This window comes from Erithacus rubecula (assembly GCF_903797595.1).
Source record: "Erithacus rubecula genome assembly, chromosome: 27".
Lineage (NCBI taxonomy): Eukaryota > Metazoa > Chordata > Aves > Passeriformes > Muscicapidae > Erithacus > Erithacus rubecula.
Window position 1 is genome coordinate 4,459,652 of NC_136679.1, and position 15,640 is coordinate 4,475,291.

Consider the following 15,640-nt stretch of genomic DNA (forward strand, 5'->3'; position numbering starts at 1 on the left):
GGGATTTTTTAATCAATGCAACCAGGTCCCTCCCAAGCCTGGAAACTGATCTGGATCTGGCTAGGGTCAGGACACCTGGGAAATGGGTTAACATGAGGTCAAAGGATCAGGGCTGGCCTATTTTCCTGCAAAATCAGGGAATTCATAGGATGCACCAAGCATGGGGCACTGCAGGGGTCCCAGAAAAACCTGGGAAAAGTGCTCCTGCTCCATGGCTGCACCTTCTCCTGCTATCACTGAATTTGCCCCCTACCAAAACCTTGCAGTAATGAATGCCAGAGCTGATTGTTGTGCCAGGCAGCTCAGCTGAGACTAGCCTGGCCTTCTGAGCTCTACTGGGTGTCCTGAATGAGATGTGGAGCATCCCTGCAGGGCACCCTGTCACCCTGCAGATCTACCAGGCAGACTGGCTGAGATTTTTACATTTTCATGGATTTTAAAAACTGGAAACTGAAGAACAAACAAAAAACCCACCACACTTTGGGGGAAATTTTCAAAGAAGGGGTAGGAAAGGAGCACCTTAGACCTTCCTGAGGACCTGTGCTGGGTTCACCTCTCCCTCCCTCCCTCCTGTGGCTTTTGTGGTGTTGTGTAAAGGGTTCATTGAGTAGTACCTGGGGAAGGATCCAGATAGTGAAAAGTGGGTTAAAAATGTCGTTCCTGCATTTTTTCCTGTTTTTCCACCCCAAGTTCCAGCTGCTCCTCAAAGGTTTGATCTCCCTGGTGTAAGTACCCCAATGGGACATTGACCCTGACCAGCAAGTGAGAGAGATGGAGACACTGGTCCACCCAAACCTTCCTGCTGTGAAACCCTCCAGGAAGAGCTCAGCTGCCCAGGTGGGCTTCATTTTCCTTGTCCAGGAGGATTTTACCCAATCTGTCCCTTCTGGGAGGATGCAGAGCCTGTTCCACCCACCAGCCTGGGCAGGAAGATCCATGAGCAAACCTTGGAGTGGCAGGAGGAGCAGGAACCTGAGGAGCAAAGCCAGGTGAGGGGGCAGAGCAGAAGGGGCTGCAGGAGCTTTACCTTCATCGCTGATGTAGGCCTCGAAATCAAAGGTGCTGTTCCTGGTGAAGTTCCCGGTGAAGTTCCCAGTGAAGTTCCCGGTGAAGTCATCCATGAAGCCATAGAAGGTTGAGTTGACCAAGGTGTCGTTGCCCAGCCCCAGGTCCTCCAGGAAGGAGCTGTTGGGGGGAGGCCAGCGCACACACTTCTGCCGGAGGTTGCCCATGAAGAGCTGGAGGCCGATGAGGGCGAAGACGCTCAGGCAGAAAACCGTGAGGATCATCACGTCCGAGAGCTTCTTCACCGACTGGATCAGAGCCCCCACGATCGTCTTCAGCCCTGGGGGACACACCACTCAGCTGACTGCTCCTCTGGCCATTGTGTGGTGTCCCCAGAAGGTGCTGGCTGTGCTGGGGACGTGTGTCACCACCCAGTTCAGGCCCCCAGCTCTGTCCCCACACGTGGCTGGGCCCCCCACAACAGCACCCTTGAGTTGGTGCTAGTGACTTCTGCATCCCAGCCTTGGGATATCCAAACCCCATCTCATCCTGGCAGCCATCAATTCCTGCAGATTTTTTTTCCCCTAAATGCCACAATCTGTCATTTTTTGTACCAAGCCACTGGAGCGAAGCGCTTTGGATGAAATGTGGAGAAGCTCTTTGCTGGTCCAGCTGGATGATGCTGTGCACCTCTCCCAGCTCCAGAAAAGCCTCTGTGGTCTAACTGCTGTCCCTGGGTGGTTGGGAGCCCAGCCAGGCTCATCCTGATCCCTTCAAGCTGCAAAATCCCTAGTGTGCTCAAGTGACATCTGCACCTGCATTAACTAATCTCTGCCCCCAACATCACTGTTCCCTTCCCAGAGGAGGCTCATTCACAGGTCCTCAGTGGGATTTTTCCATGCAGGATGGAATTCCTGTCAGCCAAGGTCTACATGGATGATGGGCAATGCTGGAACATCCCAATGCTCATCTTTAGATTTTCTACTAGCCCAGAGCTTTCTCACATGGAGAAATTCTCCAAGAAAATGATTTTTAGACCTGTCCTCCTGCCAGATCCTCATTCCCCAAACTATTTAGGTAAAATCCTATTCTCCAAGGGCCTGACCAAGGTCAGATGTTCTAAACTAGCTTATTTTTGCCACTGCTATTTCTGCAGAGCCCTTGGGGATGTCATTCCAGAAAGAAGCAGCAGTTTACATTTTGCTCAATGCAATTTTTAGCCTGTTTGATGAAGGAAAAAACCATTAAAATGTGAGCCCTCACAATCTGGAGCCTGCAGGGACACCACAAGGATTGATTCACCACAAGGAATTTTCCTTTTGAGTTCAATCCCATGTTTCAGATTTCTATGTGCTTGCACTAGGTGTTGAAAGCATGGTGTTGAAGTGGTGTCAAATTTGTAAATCAGCAATCAGAGGGATTTGATAAGGTGCTCCTCACATAAGTCTGGATGTTTCAGGTGATGTTAAATGCCTGTTAAATATCTCAGCCTCAGCACCAGAACAGACAACAGTGAGGAAAAAACTGAGTCCATAGCTTCAAATATGGAGAGATTTGTTTTATCAAACCCATAATCCACTGGGAGCACAAATTCCCTTAATTCATCTCCAAGGAGTCTTAAAAACATCACAACTTCCTCTTCAGGAGCTGCTAAACAACCTGGTGAGTGCAGCTGATTGCAAGATTTAAAATCAGCATGGTCTGACCAAAAAACTGAATTACATGGAAAAATTATGGAATACCACATTTCGTCTGTTTTCTCTCAGAGCTGCCAAAAGAGCCAGGAATTGCTGGGAAAGGTGGGAATACCTGAGCTCAGGGGAAGGCAGGGGGGGAGGCCCCTTCTCTAAGTCCCACCTGGTATCACTGTGATGGTTTTCAAGGCACGGAGCACACGGAAGGTCCTGAGAGCCGAGATGTTCCCCAGGTCCACGAACTCGGTGATGTAGCTGTGGGACAGGAGAGGGAAGAGCTCCAGGGGCTGTGCCTGGAGCATTCCACGTTCCTCCAATTCACCTCCTGTCCTCCCCACCCCACCCCACTCACGCCATGGAGATGACCATGAAGTCCAGCCAGTTCCAGGGGTCCCGCAGGAATGTGAAGTCGTCGATGCAGAAACCTCTTGACAGGATCTTGATGAGGGACTCAAAGGTGTAGATGCCAGTGAAGGCGTATCTGGAACAGGACTGGTCACTCAGGAGACACTTGCCCAGGTTCAAGGTTTTGTCCACCCCTCCCAGAGCTGAGTTTAGGTGCTGATGGGTTTTTGGGGTGCTTCAGCACTGGGACAGGTTTTCACCTCACGTTGTAAGATGGGCTGAGACATTTCAAGGTACCAATGCCTCTGGTGACCATTCTGCAACACCTCTGTCCCTGTTGATGTCCCACCACCCCCATGCTCTCTGTAAAGCCCTGCTGAGACCTGGCTGTGCAGAACCACAGCAGAAAATGTTGGATTCCCCCTCTCCCTATGGTCCCTGGGCAGGTGGATCAGCTCAGCCTCTCCAGACTGACAGTGCTGACCCAGCCCAGCCCAACCAGCTCTTCAGGGCTCCCCAGACACGGGGACCCCACCAGAGTTTTGGGCAGCTCTGAAACATTCTCCCTCTTCAATGCCCTGCGGAGAGTGTGGACATCTCTTCTGAGGGCCACCAGCACCTCCCAGTGACACCTCTCATTCTCTGGAGGGTGCCTGGATCCCCAGCCCCCTCTCTCAGCCTTGGCCTTGTCTCTCTGAGGGACATTGCCAGGCTGGGCTGTCCTCTTGCCCAGGGGAGCTCTCAGGACTCACTCCACATTCTTGGACCACGCCGGGGGGTTGCTCATCGTCATAAACACGCAGTTGGTTAAAATGGTGATCATGATAAACATGCTGAATAATTTAAAACCTGGTCAAGGACAAATGCTCTGGGTGGTGCCTGGATCCTGCTTCCCACGGTCAGGAAGCCAAGTGTCCCTGTTCTTCTTGTCCTGGCAGCACCTGGGTACCTACCCTACCCTGCTCCTCCTGCTGCTCTCCAGCCTCAGTCCTGTGCTCACACTTCCCTCTTCTCTTTCTGCTCCTGTTGCATGGTCTCAGCCCCTTCTCTTCCTTTCCGCTCCCCTTCCCAGCTCTGTGGTGCTGGCTCTGCCTCCCTTTCTGCCCCCTGTGCTCCTTCCTCTCCATCACCTCAGGATAAAACTTTTCTATTTATAGTCTCTCCAGACCTCAAAAACCTTCAGCCTCTTTTTAGAAAGCTCTAACTCTTAGGCCTAGACAGCTCTGCTGCAAAACCTCCCTCTTTTCCTCCCACCTCATGGCCATGAGCCCCCACTTCCTTCAGAGCTCTGCTGGGATCACTTCCACCAACCCTGCAATGCCCCTCGTGCTCTTGGGCTCCTTTTCTGCCCTTCCCTCTGTACTGGTTCCTCTGCTTCTCCCTCTCAAAGCCTCCTTGGAGCTCCTCTGCTCACCCACTTCCCAGTGGTACCAGATCCCCTGACCTATGAACATTTCCCTTCCTTTGCAAGAGTCCCCAGACCTCAAAACCCTTCAACCTCTCCCTAGGAAGCTTCATCACTTGGGCTTCTTCCCTTCTCCATCCAAACTGATTCCTCCCTTCTTCAGCCATGAGTGAGCCCTTGGTGCCACCAAGGTGCCCATCAAAAACCTGCACCTGGGACTAAAGCACTGGGCAGCAGCTCCTGGCTGTGCTGGAGCCCAGGAGGTTTCCTCACCGCTCATCATGAACCCCTTCCCTCGTCCCTCTCCTGGGGCTGTTTGGACTCTGAGCACCAGGGTTTGACCGGACTGAGGAGCAGCTCCCAGAGATCAAGGATATGAATGGATGAGGACTTTGATGGCTCCTCTGCGGATGGGGTGGAAGGGCCCCAGCATGTAGAGGGCAGGGGTGGCCGAGAAGCGGAAGATGGACTTGCCCTTGTTGAGGACTATGAAGGTCTGTGGAGAAAAGAGAAGGGGGGATTAGTCCTTCTGCACCCCCCTAAACACCGCTGCCTTCAGAGGAGAGATCTCTGTGTGTGTGTGTGTGAAACCCCAAAGGCTTGGAGGAGCTCTCTGCTTGGGAAGAGTGCTGTCGGATACTGCTGGGAACCAGGGAAAAGCCTTGAAACCTTGGGTTTCTCACCTGCTCAAGGAGAAGTAATTAAAATATCGATTAAACACCTGCAGGGGTCCTGAGAGACATGCAAAAAGCATGTTTTCAAAGAGGTGTTGCCTTCTTGGGCCAATGAGTCTTTTCTATTTTGTTTTGCACTTACTGCCCTATATATGTGTAGTGTTTCTTTAAATAAAGCTCTTTTGCTTCTCCATTGCATGAGGAACTATGTTGCATTATCCTTTTGTCCTGGTTTGAAGGACAGATTTTGGCGCCGAATGTGAGGCAGAGGGCATTGAGAGGAGAGTTAAGACAGGAATAACAGCTCTTAAGTGGCAACATGTTGTCCAATCTGGTTTGGGCTCCATGTGGTCACAGATACCTCTCTCCCATTTGCAAGCCCTTATTTGAATATGGGCCCCCTCACCAAAGTTACTGTAGCTATTATCTGATTCATTTGGTGGATTGATTATGTCAGGAATTCATGTTTTTTTAATTTTTTCTGGAAAGTGGCCACATGGATCCACAGCTATTGTACTCTAACTGTGTGTTTCTGCGGTTATTTCAATAATGGTACTTACTGTGAGGTAACGAATGCAAGGGAAATTTTCTCCCAGTCCATCACTCATTTACTGAGACAGGTTGAGTCCAGAGTGGTGATGTGAGCTGCTCCCCAGAAGCCAGCCCCCAACTACCCCTTTGTCTAGGGTCCTGAAAAAAGCTTGGGTGTAACACCCAGCAGGCTCCCTTAGCATAATAATGGGAAAAATTTTTTAAACTGGGAAAGAAAGAGAACAAACCCCAACCCTCAACACCTTTCTGCCTCTCCTATAGTCAAAATGCAACAGGAGAGAAGCAAACCACAGCAGTCTGGGGCTCACCAGGACGGGCAAAGCTCTGCCCCTCACCTTCTTGTCCTTGTAGAAAGGATCCAGGTCCTCCAGGGGGGTCCCGATGAGCTCTGGGGGTGGGTCACCGTAGATGAGGGGCAGGTTCTTCCCGGCTTCCAGGTCACTGCTGGGCTTGACCTCCTCCTCCTCGGGCATCTCCACGTGCTGGCGCTTCAGGCGGAGCGCCTCGGCCTCGGCCGCGCGCCGCTCGATGGCGGCCAGCGAGGCCGGCGTGAAGGGGCGCAGCTGCTCGGGGCCCGGGATGTGCGGCAGGCCGGCCATCCTCGCATTCTGCTTGCGGGCCCCCCGCGCCCTGCCTGCGGGGACAAGGGGCTGCAGCACACACGGGACAGCCGGGGGCGTTTGGGGGCAGGAAATGCGTTTATGGCAGGAATATGGAAAGGTTATCACACGTGGATCACAGTGCACCCCCGTGTGTTCCTGCTCCTCCCAGAGCCCATTCCCATTTGGAGCTGGGTGTAGAAGATGTCACACTCCCTAAAGCATACCCCTGGGATGCTGTCCCATGAAACAAAGAAATTCCTTCAAATGAAACCCGCCCTCCCTTATGGAAAACCCCGTTATCTCTTAGGATTTCTATTGGCTCTTAAAGTCACAAGTTAATTGGTTCTTTTCTCACTTACAGTTTTAAGATAATTGGTTAGTTTGTAAGTTGTAGTTTTTATTGGTTAGAAACTCAATCCTCTGGAAACCTATATAAAGTGTTTTGTTATCTGATATAATTAGACCATTGCTAGCATCCCCCTTCGAGGACAATAAAGTTATCCTTGGAACTTTGCAGCACGATCTCAAGCCTTTGTTCTTTGCTAGTGAGTAGCTGGGGGCTCTGCATCTGGGGTTCAGAAGTACCTGGACTCAGGGCTGCAGACCCCGGGGTTGGAAAACACCCAACCCCTACACTGGGGAGGCTCAGGGGGAACCTTCTGGCTCTCCACAGCTCCTTGACAGGAGGGCACAGCCAGGGGTGGGGTGGGCTCTGCTCCCAGGAACAGAGACAGGATAAAGGGGCACAGCCTTAAGCTGCACCAGGGGAAGCTCAGGCTGGACATTAGGAGAAATTTTTTCCCAGAAAGATTGGGCATTGGAAAGGATCTCCACTGCCCAGGGAGGTGGTGGGATCACCATCCCTGGAGGTGTTTAAGAAAAGCCTGGGTATGGCACAGAGTGCCATGGTCTGGGTGACAAGGGGGTATTGAGTCATGGATTGGACTTGAAGATCTCAAAGGTCTTTTCCAACCTCATTAATTCTGTGATTCTGTGATTCCCTCTCCAGTCAGGAGGTAGCACAAGGCTGGGACACCTGGTGTCCCTGTCCCCACCTGGCTGTGTCAAACACACAATTTCACAACCCAAACACAGTGTTCCAACGCAACCAAAGACCTTGGGGAGCAGCAGCCCCTCTCCAGCTGCCTCCCCTTGGCATGGCATCAACTCTGCTCCTGCAGCTCCTGCAAGGGGCCTGTGGTGCCCTAAACAAGAGGGTCCTCAGTCAGAGGAGCTGGGTCCTGGCACAGCTCCCAGCCTGGGAAGCATGAGGAACCTGTGCTGCTGGGTGGCTCTGCTCCCAGGAAGGGTTAAAGGCTTAATCCTGAGCCAAAAAGAGAAGCAGTATGGCATTTTTGAATGTTACAGAGATCAGGGTGACTTCCCAGAAGGAATAGGGTGGGTGGCTTAGGGGAGGTAAGGATGTTCTGCTGTACAGAAAGGGTTGGAGAGAGGGAAGTGTGGAGGAGAGGAGTGGTTGTACCTGGGGTAAGGTGCTGCTGTGCCCTGGGAGAGCTGGAGACGCTGGCAGAGGCTCCCCCAACACCACAGAGGTTCTTGCTTTGAGCCCCTGTGCCTTGGTAATGTCCATAAGCACCAGATTGTGTGGGATATGAGTCCAACATTCCATAAAACTCGACCCTGCTTCTCTGGACACTGGGACAGCTGCACCTCTGTGCCTCACCCTCCCAAACCAAGCATCCCACTGGCAAACCCAAACTTTTTGTGAAGCTGCCAAGCATCTGCCCACAAAAAACCTTCAGGATCAATACTCCCCACAGCCTCAATCCTGCCATGCTGAGAGGTGGAAACCCTCAGCCCTTTGGAATTAGGGAGAACTGGAGATTTCCAGCCCTGATGGGAAGAGACTGGAAATGGAACTGGAGAAAAGGAGGCTCAGGGGGAACCTTGTGGCTCTGTACAACTCCCTGACAGGAGGGGCAGTGAGGGGGGGGTCGGGCTCTGCTCCAGGGAACAGGGACAGGAGGAGAGGGAACAGCCTCAGGCTGTGCCTGGAGAGGTTTAAGTGGGTGTTGGGAAAATTTCTTCATGCATTTCTTCACCGCAAAGTGGAGTCTGGGCCCAGCCCAAATTGTTGCCCCAACTGTTGCAAAACAGAGCCCAGAGCAGGCCCCCCATAGGGGGTGGACCCCAGAGGTGGGACCTCATCAAAGCAAACAGAAAGGGAATTTTGGGCCCCAGGTGCCTCTGGGAGGGGACAGAGGTGCCACCAGTGCTGCTTCTCGTGGAGTTACTCTGGACTTAAACCCAGTTCCTGCTCCACTTGAGCAGCTCTGGAACATTCCCCTCCACAGGAGGGGCTATGTCTGGCTTTACCACCCCAAACCCCAGTGGGAATGTGCTGCTGCAGGGCAGCACAGAACTCCCGCAGCTGGGAATGGATCCATCGGGACCACCCGAGGGAGCAGCACCCCTGCTCCAGCACCTTCCCACCCATCCGCGGCGGCTCTGGGGGCTCACAGGGGCTCTGGCAGCCTCAGCGTCCCTGGCGATGGGGGCTGTGGAGCTGCAGGACAGCCCGGGCTGCGGCTGGGCTGTCCCAGCCCGGCGCTTTCCCCGCCGCGCTCCCCCTGCGCTGTCCCCGCTCTGCCTCCAGCTGCCGGCAGCGATCAGCGCCGGGCTCGGGTTTCTGCACCCCATGACTCTGCTCATTCCTGCCCGCAGGGAGTCGAGCTGCAGCCCAGCGCTGCTCCTGCCCTGTCCCCTCTGCCTGTGCCTGGGCTGGAGCCACCGAGCCAAAGGGGGTGCTGCCCCTGGCGTGGGAATTCTGTGTGGCTTTTTGGGGTCTTTTGCAGCTCCTGGTCCTGCTCTGAGCCCTTTGGGGCCGCCCAGAGAGGATGGGATGGCTCCAGGGATCGGGAGCAGGAATAATCCCGTGTCCACATCCGATACTCCATGGTCGGGGAACAGCAGCATCTCTGGTTGCTTCCCAAATTCAGACCCAGAGCCAAGCGCAGGCTCTGTGAGGGCTCAGCCCAGCACCCCTCTGTGGACACTGCTGGAGGCTCGTGGGGAGCCTAATCGGGTTTTTCTCCACATTATTGATTGTTCTTAGCTCCACCCATGATCTTTCCCAGGCTGAGGGATCTTTCTCAGAGACAGAACAAGGAAAGGTAGAAAGAAAACACAGACAGACCCCTGGTGTTGACAGAGAGCTGTGTGAGTATCTCGTGATATTTTGCAGAGAGCAAGTTTTGGAAGAGGTGTTGCCTTCTTTGACCAATGAGTCTTTTCTACTTTGTTTTTCATTATCTCCCTTATACACGCCATGGCTTTTCAATAAATCGCTCCTTCTTGCTGCCTGGAAGGAGTCGTGCTGTGTTCTTTGCCACTTCCTGCCCCACAGCGACCCCCCGGTGTCCCCAGTGAGCCCAGCCCCACACCGGGGCGGGTGGGGCACAGGGCGGGGCACAGGTGAAGGGTTCCACCCTGGGACCAGCCCCCGGCCATGGCAGCAGGAGGAGCAGCCCCTGCCCCTGGCCTGCCACATCCTGGCACATTTTTAGCAGCTCCTATAAATAACCCAGATCAAACTCTGTGCCTCCATAGGTAAAGGCAGTTCAGGCCCAGTGACAGGTGCTGCCCTGGGCACAAATCACCCACGAGGTGCCTCAGGGCTCTGGCCCAGCTCTTCCAGGACCTCAGTCCTCCAAGAGTCCCTGATTAAGGAAGATCCCTGCCCCATCATCTTTCCTGCTGGGAAATCACTCAAAATGTCTCTGCAGAGAACTGATTTATTTTCTGAAGTTTTGTCCACCCAGCTAAGCTGAATGACTCCTTTTTGGTGTGACACAGGTGAGCTGCAGCTCTGGGATACTGCATGTCCTGGATGAGCATCTCAACCCCCAGTTCCTGCATCAGGAATTGCCAGCAGGGAACTGGGAGCAGCTCCTGGCACAGGAGAGCCTGGGCTGCACTTGGAGAGAAATTCAGTTCCCTCTAATATTTTTGCTGCTCTGAGGGCACACCCAAAGGAATCAGGTTCCAAAATAACAGGACTTGTTTGGGAGCTCCCAGGGATGCTGTGTAAGGGTTCTGTATTACAGGACAGAGAGTAGCAGGTTCTGTCAGGCTGCTGGAAAAGTCACCCCATCCATTCACTGCAGAAAATAACCTGCCATGGGCTGAGGAAGAGTGGGGAGGACATTCTTAGCTCTGGGGGACACAGGGGCTCAGCATCTCCCCACACCTGCCTGACCCAGGCTCCAGCTCCTCCCTCCCTAAGGCATTTTTCTGGGGCACCGCCTGCAAACCTGGAGTCTCCTGTATTCTGGGGGAGCATCTGCAAATCTGGAGATGTTTCCCATGGAATCAGCCCAGAGAGATGCAGTTTCCCCTCCCCAGCACTCAGGGCTGGGTGAGTAAACACAGGCTGGGGGTGTGCCAAGGGTGGATGCTGCTCCTGGACATCCCAGCCCTACAGACACTGGGAACAGCTCTGGGATGCCCTGACCATTCAAACACAGCTCAAGGAGCTGCTCTGACCAGCTCTAGGAGGAGTTCCCCTGTAAACCTGCCCTGCAAGGTTCATCCTCTTGATATACCCTGGAAAAAACCTGCAGAGACCAAGCAGGACACGGGTCTGAGAGAGAAAACCCCCAAACGGCCCTGAGCAGGTGTAAATCAGCTTCACTCAGCAGGAAGAGCAGAGCCAGGCCTGGGCCCTGCAGCAGGGATTAGTGTGTGACAAGGCACTCGTGTGAGCAGGGCACTGAGGGCACAGGCTGTGCCAAGCTTGCTCGGGAGCTGTGTTAGCACCCAGGAAACCAGAGCCTGTCAAAAACCAGCCCAAACCAGCCAGCACAATCCTGCAGCACCCCACACACACACTCCCGTGCCTCCCAGAGCTCCTGGAGCTCCATCCCAGGCACTCAGGGCTGATGCCCAAAGGAAAGCCCCTCCCCTGCATCCCCCAGCAGCGATTCAGGCTGGGGCAGCAGGGCTCAGCTGGTCCCGGAGGGTTTGAGGCCGAGTCACAGCTCAGGAAGCTCGGACATCCCCAGCTTTGCCTGGACACCATCCCCTTCCCCTGCACATCCCCACTCCTCCAGAGCAGCTCTGCCCCCAGTCCTGTCCTGGGCTGCATTCCCTGGCCAGCAGGAAAAGGGAGGATGAGGATTCTGCATCCATCCCCAGCATCACAGAGGTGTGGGATGAGTCCAGAGGAGCCATAGAGCTGCTGCAGGGCTGGAGCCCCTCTGGAGCCAGGCTGGGAGAGCTGGGGGTGCTCACCTGGAGAAAAGATGCAGGGAGAGCTCAGAGCCCCTGCCAGGGCCTGAAGGGGCTCCAGGAGAGCTGGAGAGGGACTGGGGACAAGGGATGGAGGGACAGGACACGGGAATGGCTCCCAGTACCCAGGGCAGGACTGGGTGGGATATTGGGCAGGAATTGTTCCAGTGAGGGTGGGCAGGGCTGGCACAGGGTGCCCAGAGCAGCTGTGGCTGCCCCTGGATCCCTGGCAGTGTCCCAGGCCAGGCTGGACAGGGCTTGGAGCAGCCTGAGACAGTGGAAGGTGTCCCTGCCATGGCAGGGGTGGAATTAAATGTTTTAAGCTCCTTTTCAACTCAATGCATTCCATGATCCTGTGATCTCTGAGCCATTCCCAACCCTGCTCTCCCAACCCTGCTGTGTGTCCATGAAACCCCCTCTCCACCCCTGAATGCATTGAAAAAAAAATTTAAAACCCAAATTCCATGGGTATATGAATGAATAGGCAGGAATACACAAATTTGCTCCAAATCCAGCCAGGGGCACCAGAAATCTGCAGGGTGACAGAAGCTGTGTTGGAAAGTCAGATGGCTGCAGAAAACCCTCCTGGTGTGGTCCTAGGGGTGCCACAGGCTGAGAAAAATTTTATGGGGTGTTTGTTTGTTTAGTTCCTACTGTATTTCCCACAAGTTTTAGGAAAAAATATGGAAAGATTGAAAAAATCTGGCGTGAAAGGGGTTTTTTTAATCCACAAGTGGCACAGGGGGTGCAGAACCTCACCTGCAGAGGTGGGGGAGATTCACCTCGGGTTCTGCACATTTCCCAGGGCCTAAGCAGGGCAATGGAATTTTCAGGATTATGGGAGTTTCTCTCAGGAAATTGGATATGCCCCTCAGTTGTGCCAGACAAAATCAACCATTTTACAAACAAATTTGCATCCCTTTCTATTCCATTGAGGAGTTTGATGCTTCTGTCCCTGAATAAATTGAGGTCCCTTAATTCTGTGCTGTATCTCCATTACAAAACCATCTGGAAAGAGGCAGGAAATCTCCATAATTTCCTCTTGCACACAAATGGCTCTCAGGACATTGCTGTGGGATGCTGGAATTCCACCACCACGGCGGTTCTGGAAATTCACTGGGTTTTTAGGCAGCTTTGAAGGCAGAGGGTGGGTGATTTTCACAAGAAAACAATACTTAAGAAAATTAACTCACCCCAAGCCCACTCTATTTTAAAATAGTGGTGGGGTCAGAAGACTTAGAGAGCAAGAAAAAGAATTAATTTCCGGCATTATCCTTTGAATTCCGGGTGATTTTAGGAGCGGGCAGGGCTGTGTGGCTCAGACACCTCTGGCACTGGTGGCTCCCGTGAGTGGCACGTCCCCAGGGCAGGTTCCTGTCACCACCGTGCCTTTTACCCTGCTCTGGGTGGGGTTTGTTGCTCTGCCTGCAGTGTGGCCCAAGCCAAGTGTGCCAGCAGGAATGTGGGATGTTTCCAAGCGGATCCGTCACCCCAGGGCTGCCTGGAATCCACCCCGGACCCAGCCAAAGGGAAGATCTGCTGAAAGCCCGTGGGAAATGACTCCAGAGCCAGCCCAGCACTGCTGGATGCCTTTTCCCAGCCAGAGCAGGGACACTGAGATGCTGCAGCAGTTCCTGCTCCTCAGGTGCCACCACAGTCCCCCAGCCAGGGCCACTGCCTGTCACCCACAGCTCCCCCAGAGCAGCAGCACAGGGGGCTGGGGAGGGACTGGGGACAAGGAACGGAGGAAAAGGACACAGGGAACAGCTTCCCACTGCCAGAGGGCAGAGATAAACGGGATATTGGGAAGAAATTCCTCCCTGTGAGCGTGGTGAGGGGCTAGAATGGATTTCCCAGAGCAGCAGTGGCTGCCCCTGGATCCCTGGCAGTGTCCAAGGCCAGGTTGGATGGGGCTTGGAGCAGCCTGGGATTGTGGAAGGTGTCCCTGCACTGGAATGGGATGAGTTTTAAGGTCTTGCCACCAAACCATTCCCTGATTTCATGATTTTGAGCACATAGAGAATGAATTCCCTGCCAAGGGAGTGATGCAGCTCTGCTGCCTTTTGCCTGTCTCTAGCAAAGAGGAGCCCTCCCAACACCCTCCAGCCTTTTCCTGGCAACAGCCAACCCTGCTGCTGCCCTGGGACAAGGACACTCAGCAGCTGTGCTGGTGCTGGGGGATTTCCATGGGACAGGATGGATGCACAATTCCCTTGGAATTGTGTCCCATTCCAGCAGCACCTTTCATGGGCTCTCCACTGCCAAAAACGGTGCCGCTCCCTCCTCCAGCTCCCCGCAAAGACTCAGCCGAGCCCATCCCAGCGCTGCCTCCCTTTGAGAGCCAAATCCTCCGTGCTCAACTTCCAACGGGACACAGCTCCTCCAGAGACATCCACCCCAAAAATCCAGCCCTGCAGAGGAGCCTCCGCTCCTGCACCAGAATCAAAGCCCCGTGGGGATGGATTCCCTGCAATTCCCGGATCGCTGCTGCCATGGGGCTGCTGGGGCTCGGTGCCCTGAGCTGTACCTGCTGTGCTCAGGGCGGGGGTGGCGCACACAGCCCGGGAGCTGTGAAATCCTGGGATGCTCTCCCCGGCCACAGATGGAAATAGGAGGTTGCACCATCCTGCAGCCACGCACTGACCCGTTCCTGCCTGGAGCCGGGGATGCCACCCCATCCCCACTGCCGCTGTCCCTGCTGCTGGAAAGGGGACACCGGGCTGGGTGACGGCTTGGGGTTATTCCGAAGGGGGGTTGGCAGCCAAGGAAGGGTTAAAGTGGGGACCCTGCGCTTGCCCACTGCCCACCCTGCACTCGGGTGTCATCCAGAGCTGCGGCTCCTCCCTGCCAGCAGGCTTGGAAAAGATCTGAGCCGTGTTGGGGGGGGGCAGCGAGAGGGAAGGGAGAGTGGCGTGGGGCTGGAGTGACCTGCTGGCCCCCCAGAGACCCCCAGGCTTGGGGACACGGGGGCCAAGGATGTCCCCACCTGTGGGGGATGCCAGCAGAGACAGCAGCTCCTGCAGGGATCCCCAGCACACCCCAGGAGCAGGTCCCAGAGCTGCTGCTCCCACGGGATTTGCAGTACTGGGAGCCCTGCAACTTCCCAGGGCTGCAGGATGCCCCTTTCCCCATGGCAGCCTCTGGATCCCAACTCCCTGGAGCAGGCACCTGCAAACCAGGAGCTGTCACAGACAATGAGCCTCACAGCTCAAGAGATCTCATCCACATCCACCTGGAAATGGAGGAGGGACCCAAAGACAAGATGTTCCCACTGATTTAGGAATCCCAGGAGGGAGGCAGAGGGACAGGCACAGAGGCTGAGCATCCTCCCCAAGCTACACTGGGATCTTTTCCCTCACAACTCCCTAAAAGCATCCACCACCTTCCCCTTAATCCCCTGCACAGAAACCACCTCATTAATCCAACCTGCTGCAAACAGAACCTCGTTAACCCAACCTGCTGCAAACAGAACCTTGTTAGTCCAACCTGTTGTAAATGGAAATGGTGCAAGGCGTCTCCTCATGGCTCTGCTGCTCATGCTTCTACCCCAAATTCAGCAAATTTCCCTGAGTGGAGCTGGAGCTGCCCAAGGGACTCTACAGAGCCCTTTTGCCTGAACTGGACCCTTCTGCACACATCAGAAAATAGAAAATGCTATTTAAATATTAGCACAGCAGAGTCAAGGCAGGACTTTGTGCTCGTTAATCTGTTCCAGTAAATATGCTCTTCCCCCCTCAAACCATTGTAAATCCAACATTTTTCCTGGAAAGGACCAGAGGGGGCAGCTCCAGCACTGCATCAGCCTAACCAGTATCTCCCCAGGATAATGGGCCTGGCTGGGATGTCCTGCTGTCCCCAGGGCTTTGTGGAATCGTTGTCCCTTGCTGGCAGCCACAGTTCCATCCCTCTCCTGCTCACAGATCCCTGACAGCTCTATCAGTGCCCATGAGAGCAGGGGAGGAAATGCTTGTACTCCTCAGCAAACTTCCCTCTGCAGCTCTGCACCAGCCCCAGGAATGAGGAATGGGGGGATAGGGGGAATGGGGGGAATGGGGGAATGGGGGCTGACTGCCCCTGGATAAACCCCAAAATGGTTCTGGGGGTGCACAGCAG

General features: G+C 54.4%; 1 protein-coding gene across 2 annotated transcripts in view; it reads right to left on the reverse strand.

Annotated features, from left to right (window-relative positions):
- Positions 1–15,640, reverse strand: part of SCN4A (sodium voltage-gated channel alpha subunit 4) — a 47,005-nt gene that overhangs the window by 30,419 nt on the left and 946 nt on the right. The window contains exons 1-7 of one of the 2 annotated variants that reach the window (XM_079327645.1): positions 15,014–15,150; positions 6,011–6,309; positions 4,825–4,945; positions 3,797–3,884; positions 3,052–3,180; positions 2,863–2,954; positions 1,028–1,345 (exon numbers count right to left, since the gene is read on the reverse strand). In XM_079327645.1, coding sequence (XP_079183771.1) covers positions 1,028–1,345; positions 2,863–2,954; positions 3,052–3,180; positions 3,797–3,884; positions 4,825–4,945; positions 6,011–6,309; positions 15,014–15,065 — 1,099 coding nt within the window. In that variant the 5' untranslated portion in view covers positions 15,066–15,150. Of the gene's footprint in view, positions 1–1,027; positions 1,346–2,862; positions 2,955–3,051; positions 3,181–3,796; positions 3,885–4,824; positions 4,946–6,010; positions 6,310–15,013; positions 15,151–15,640 lie in introns of those variants that run through there. The other variant, XM_079327646.1, reaches the window with a different exon arrangement.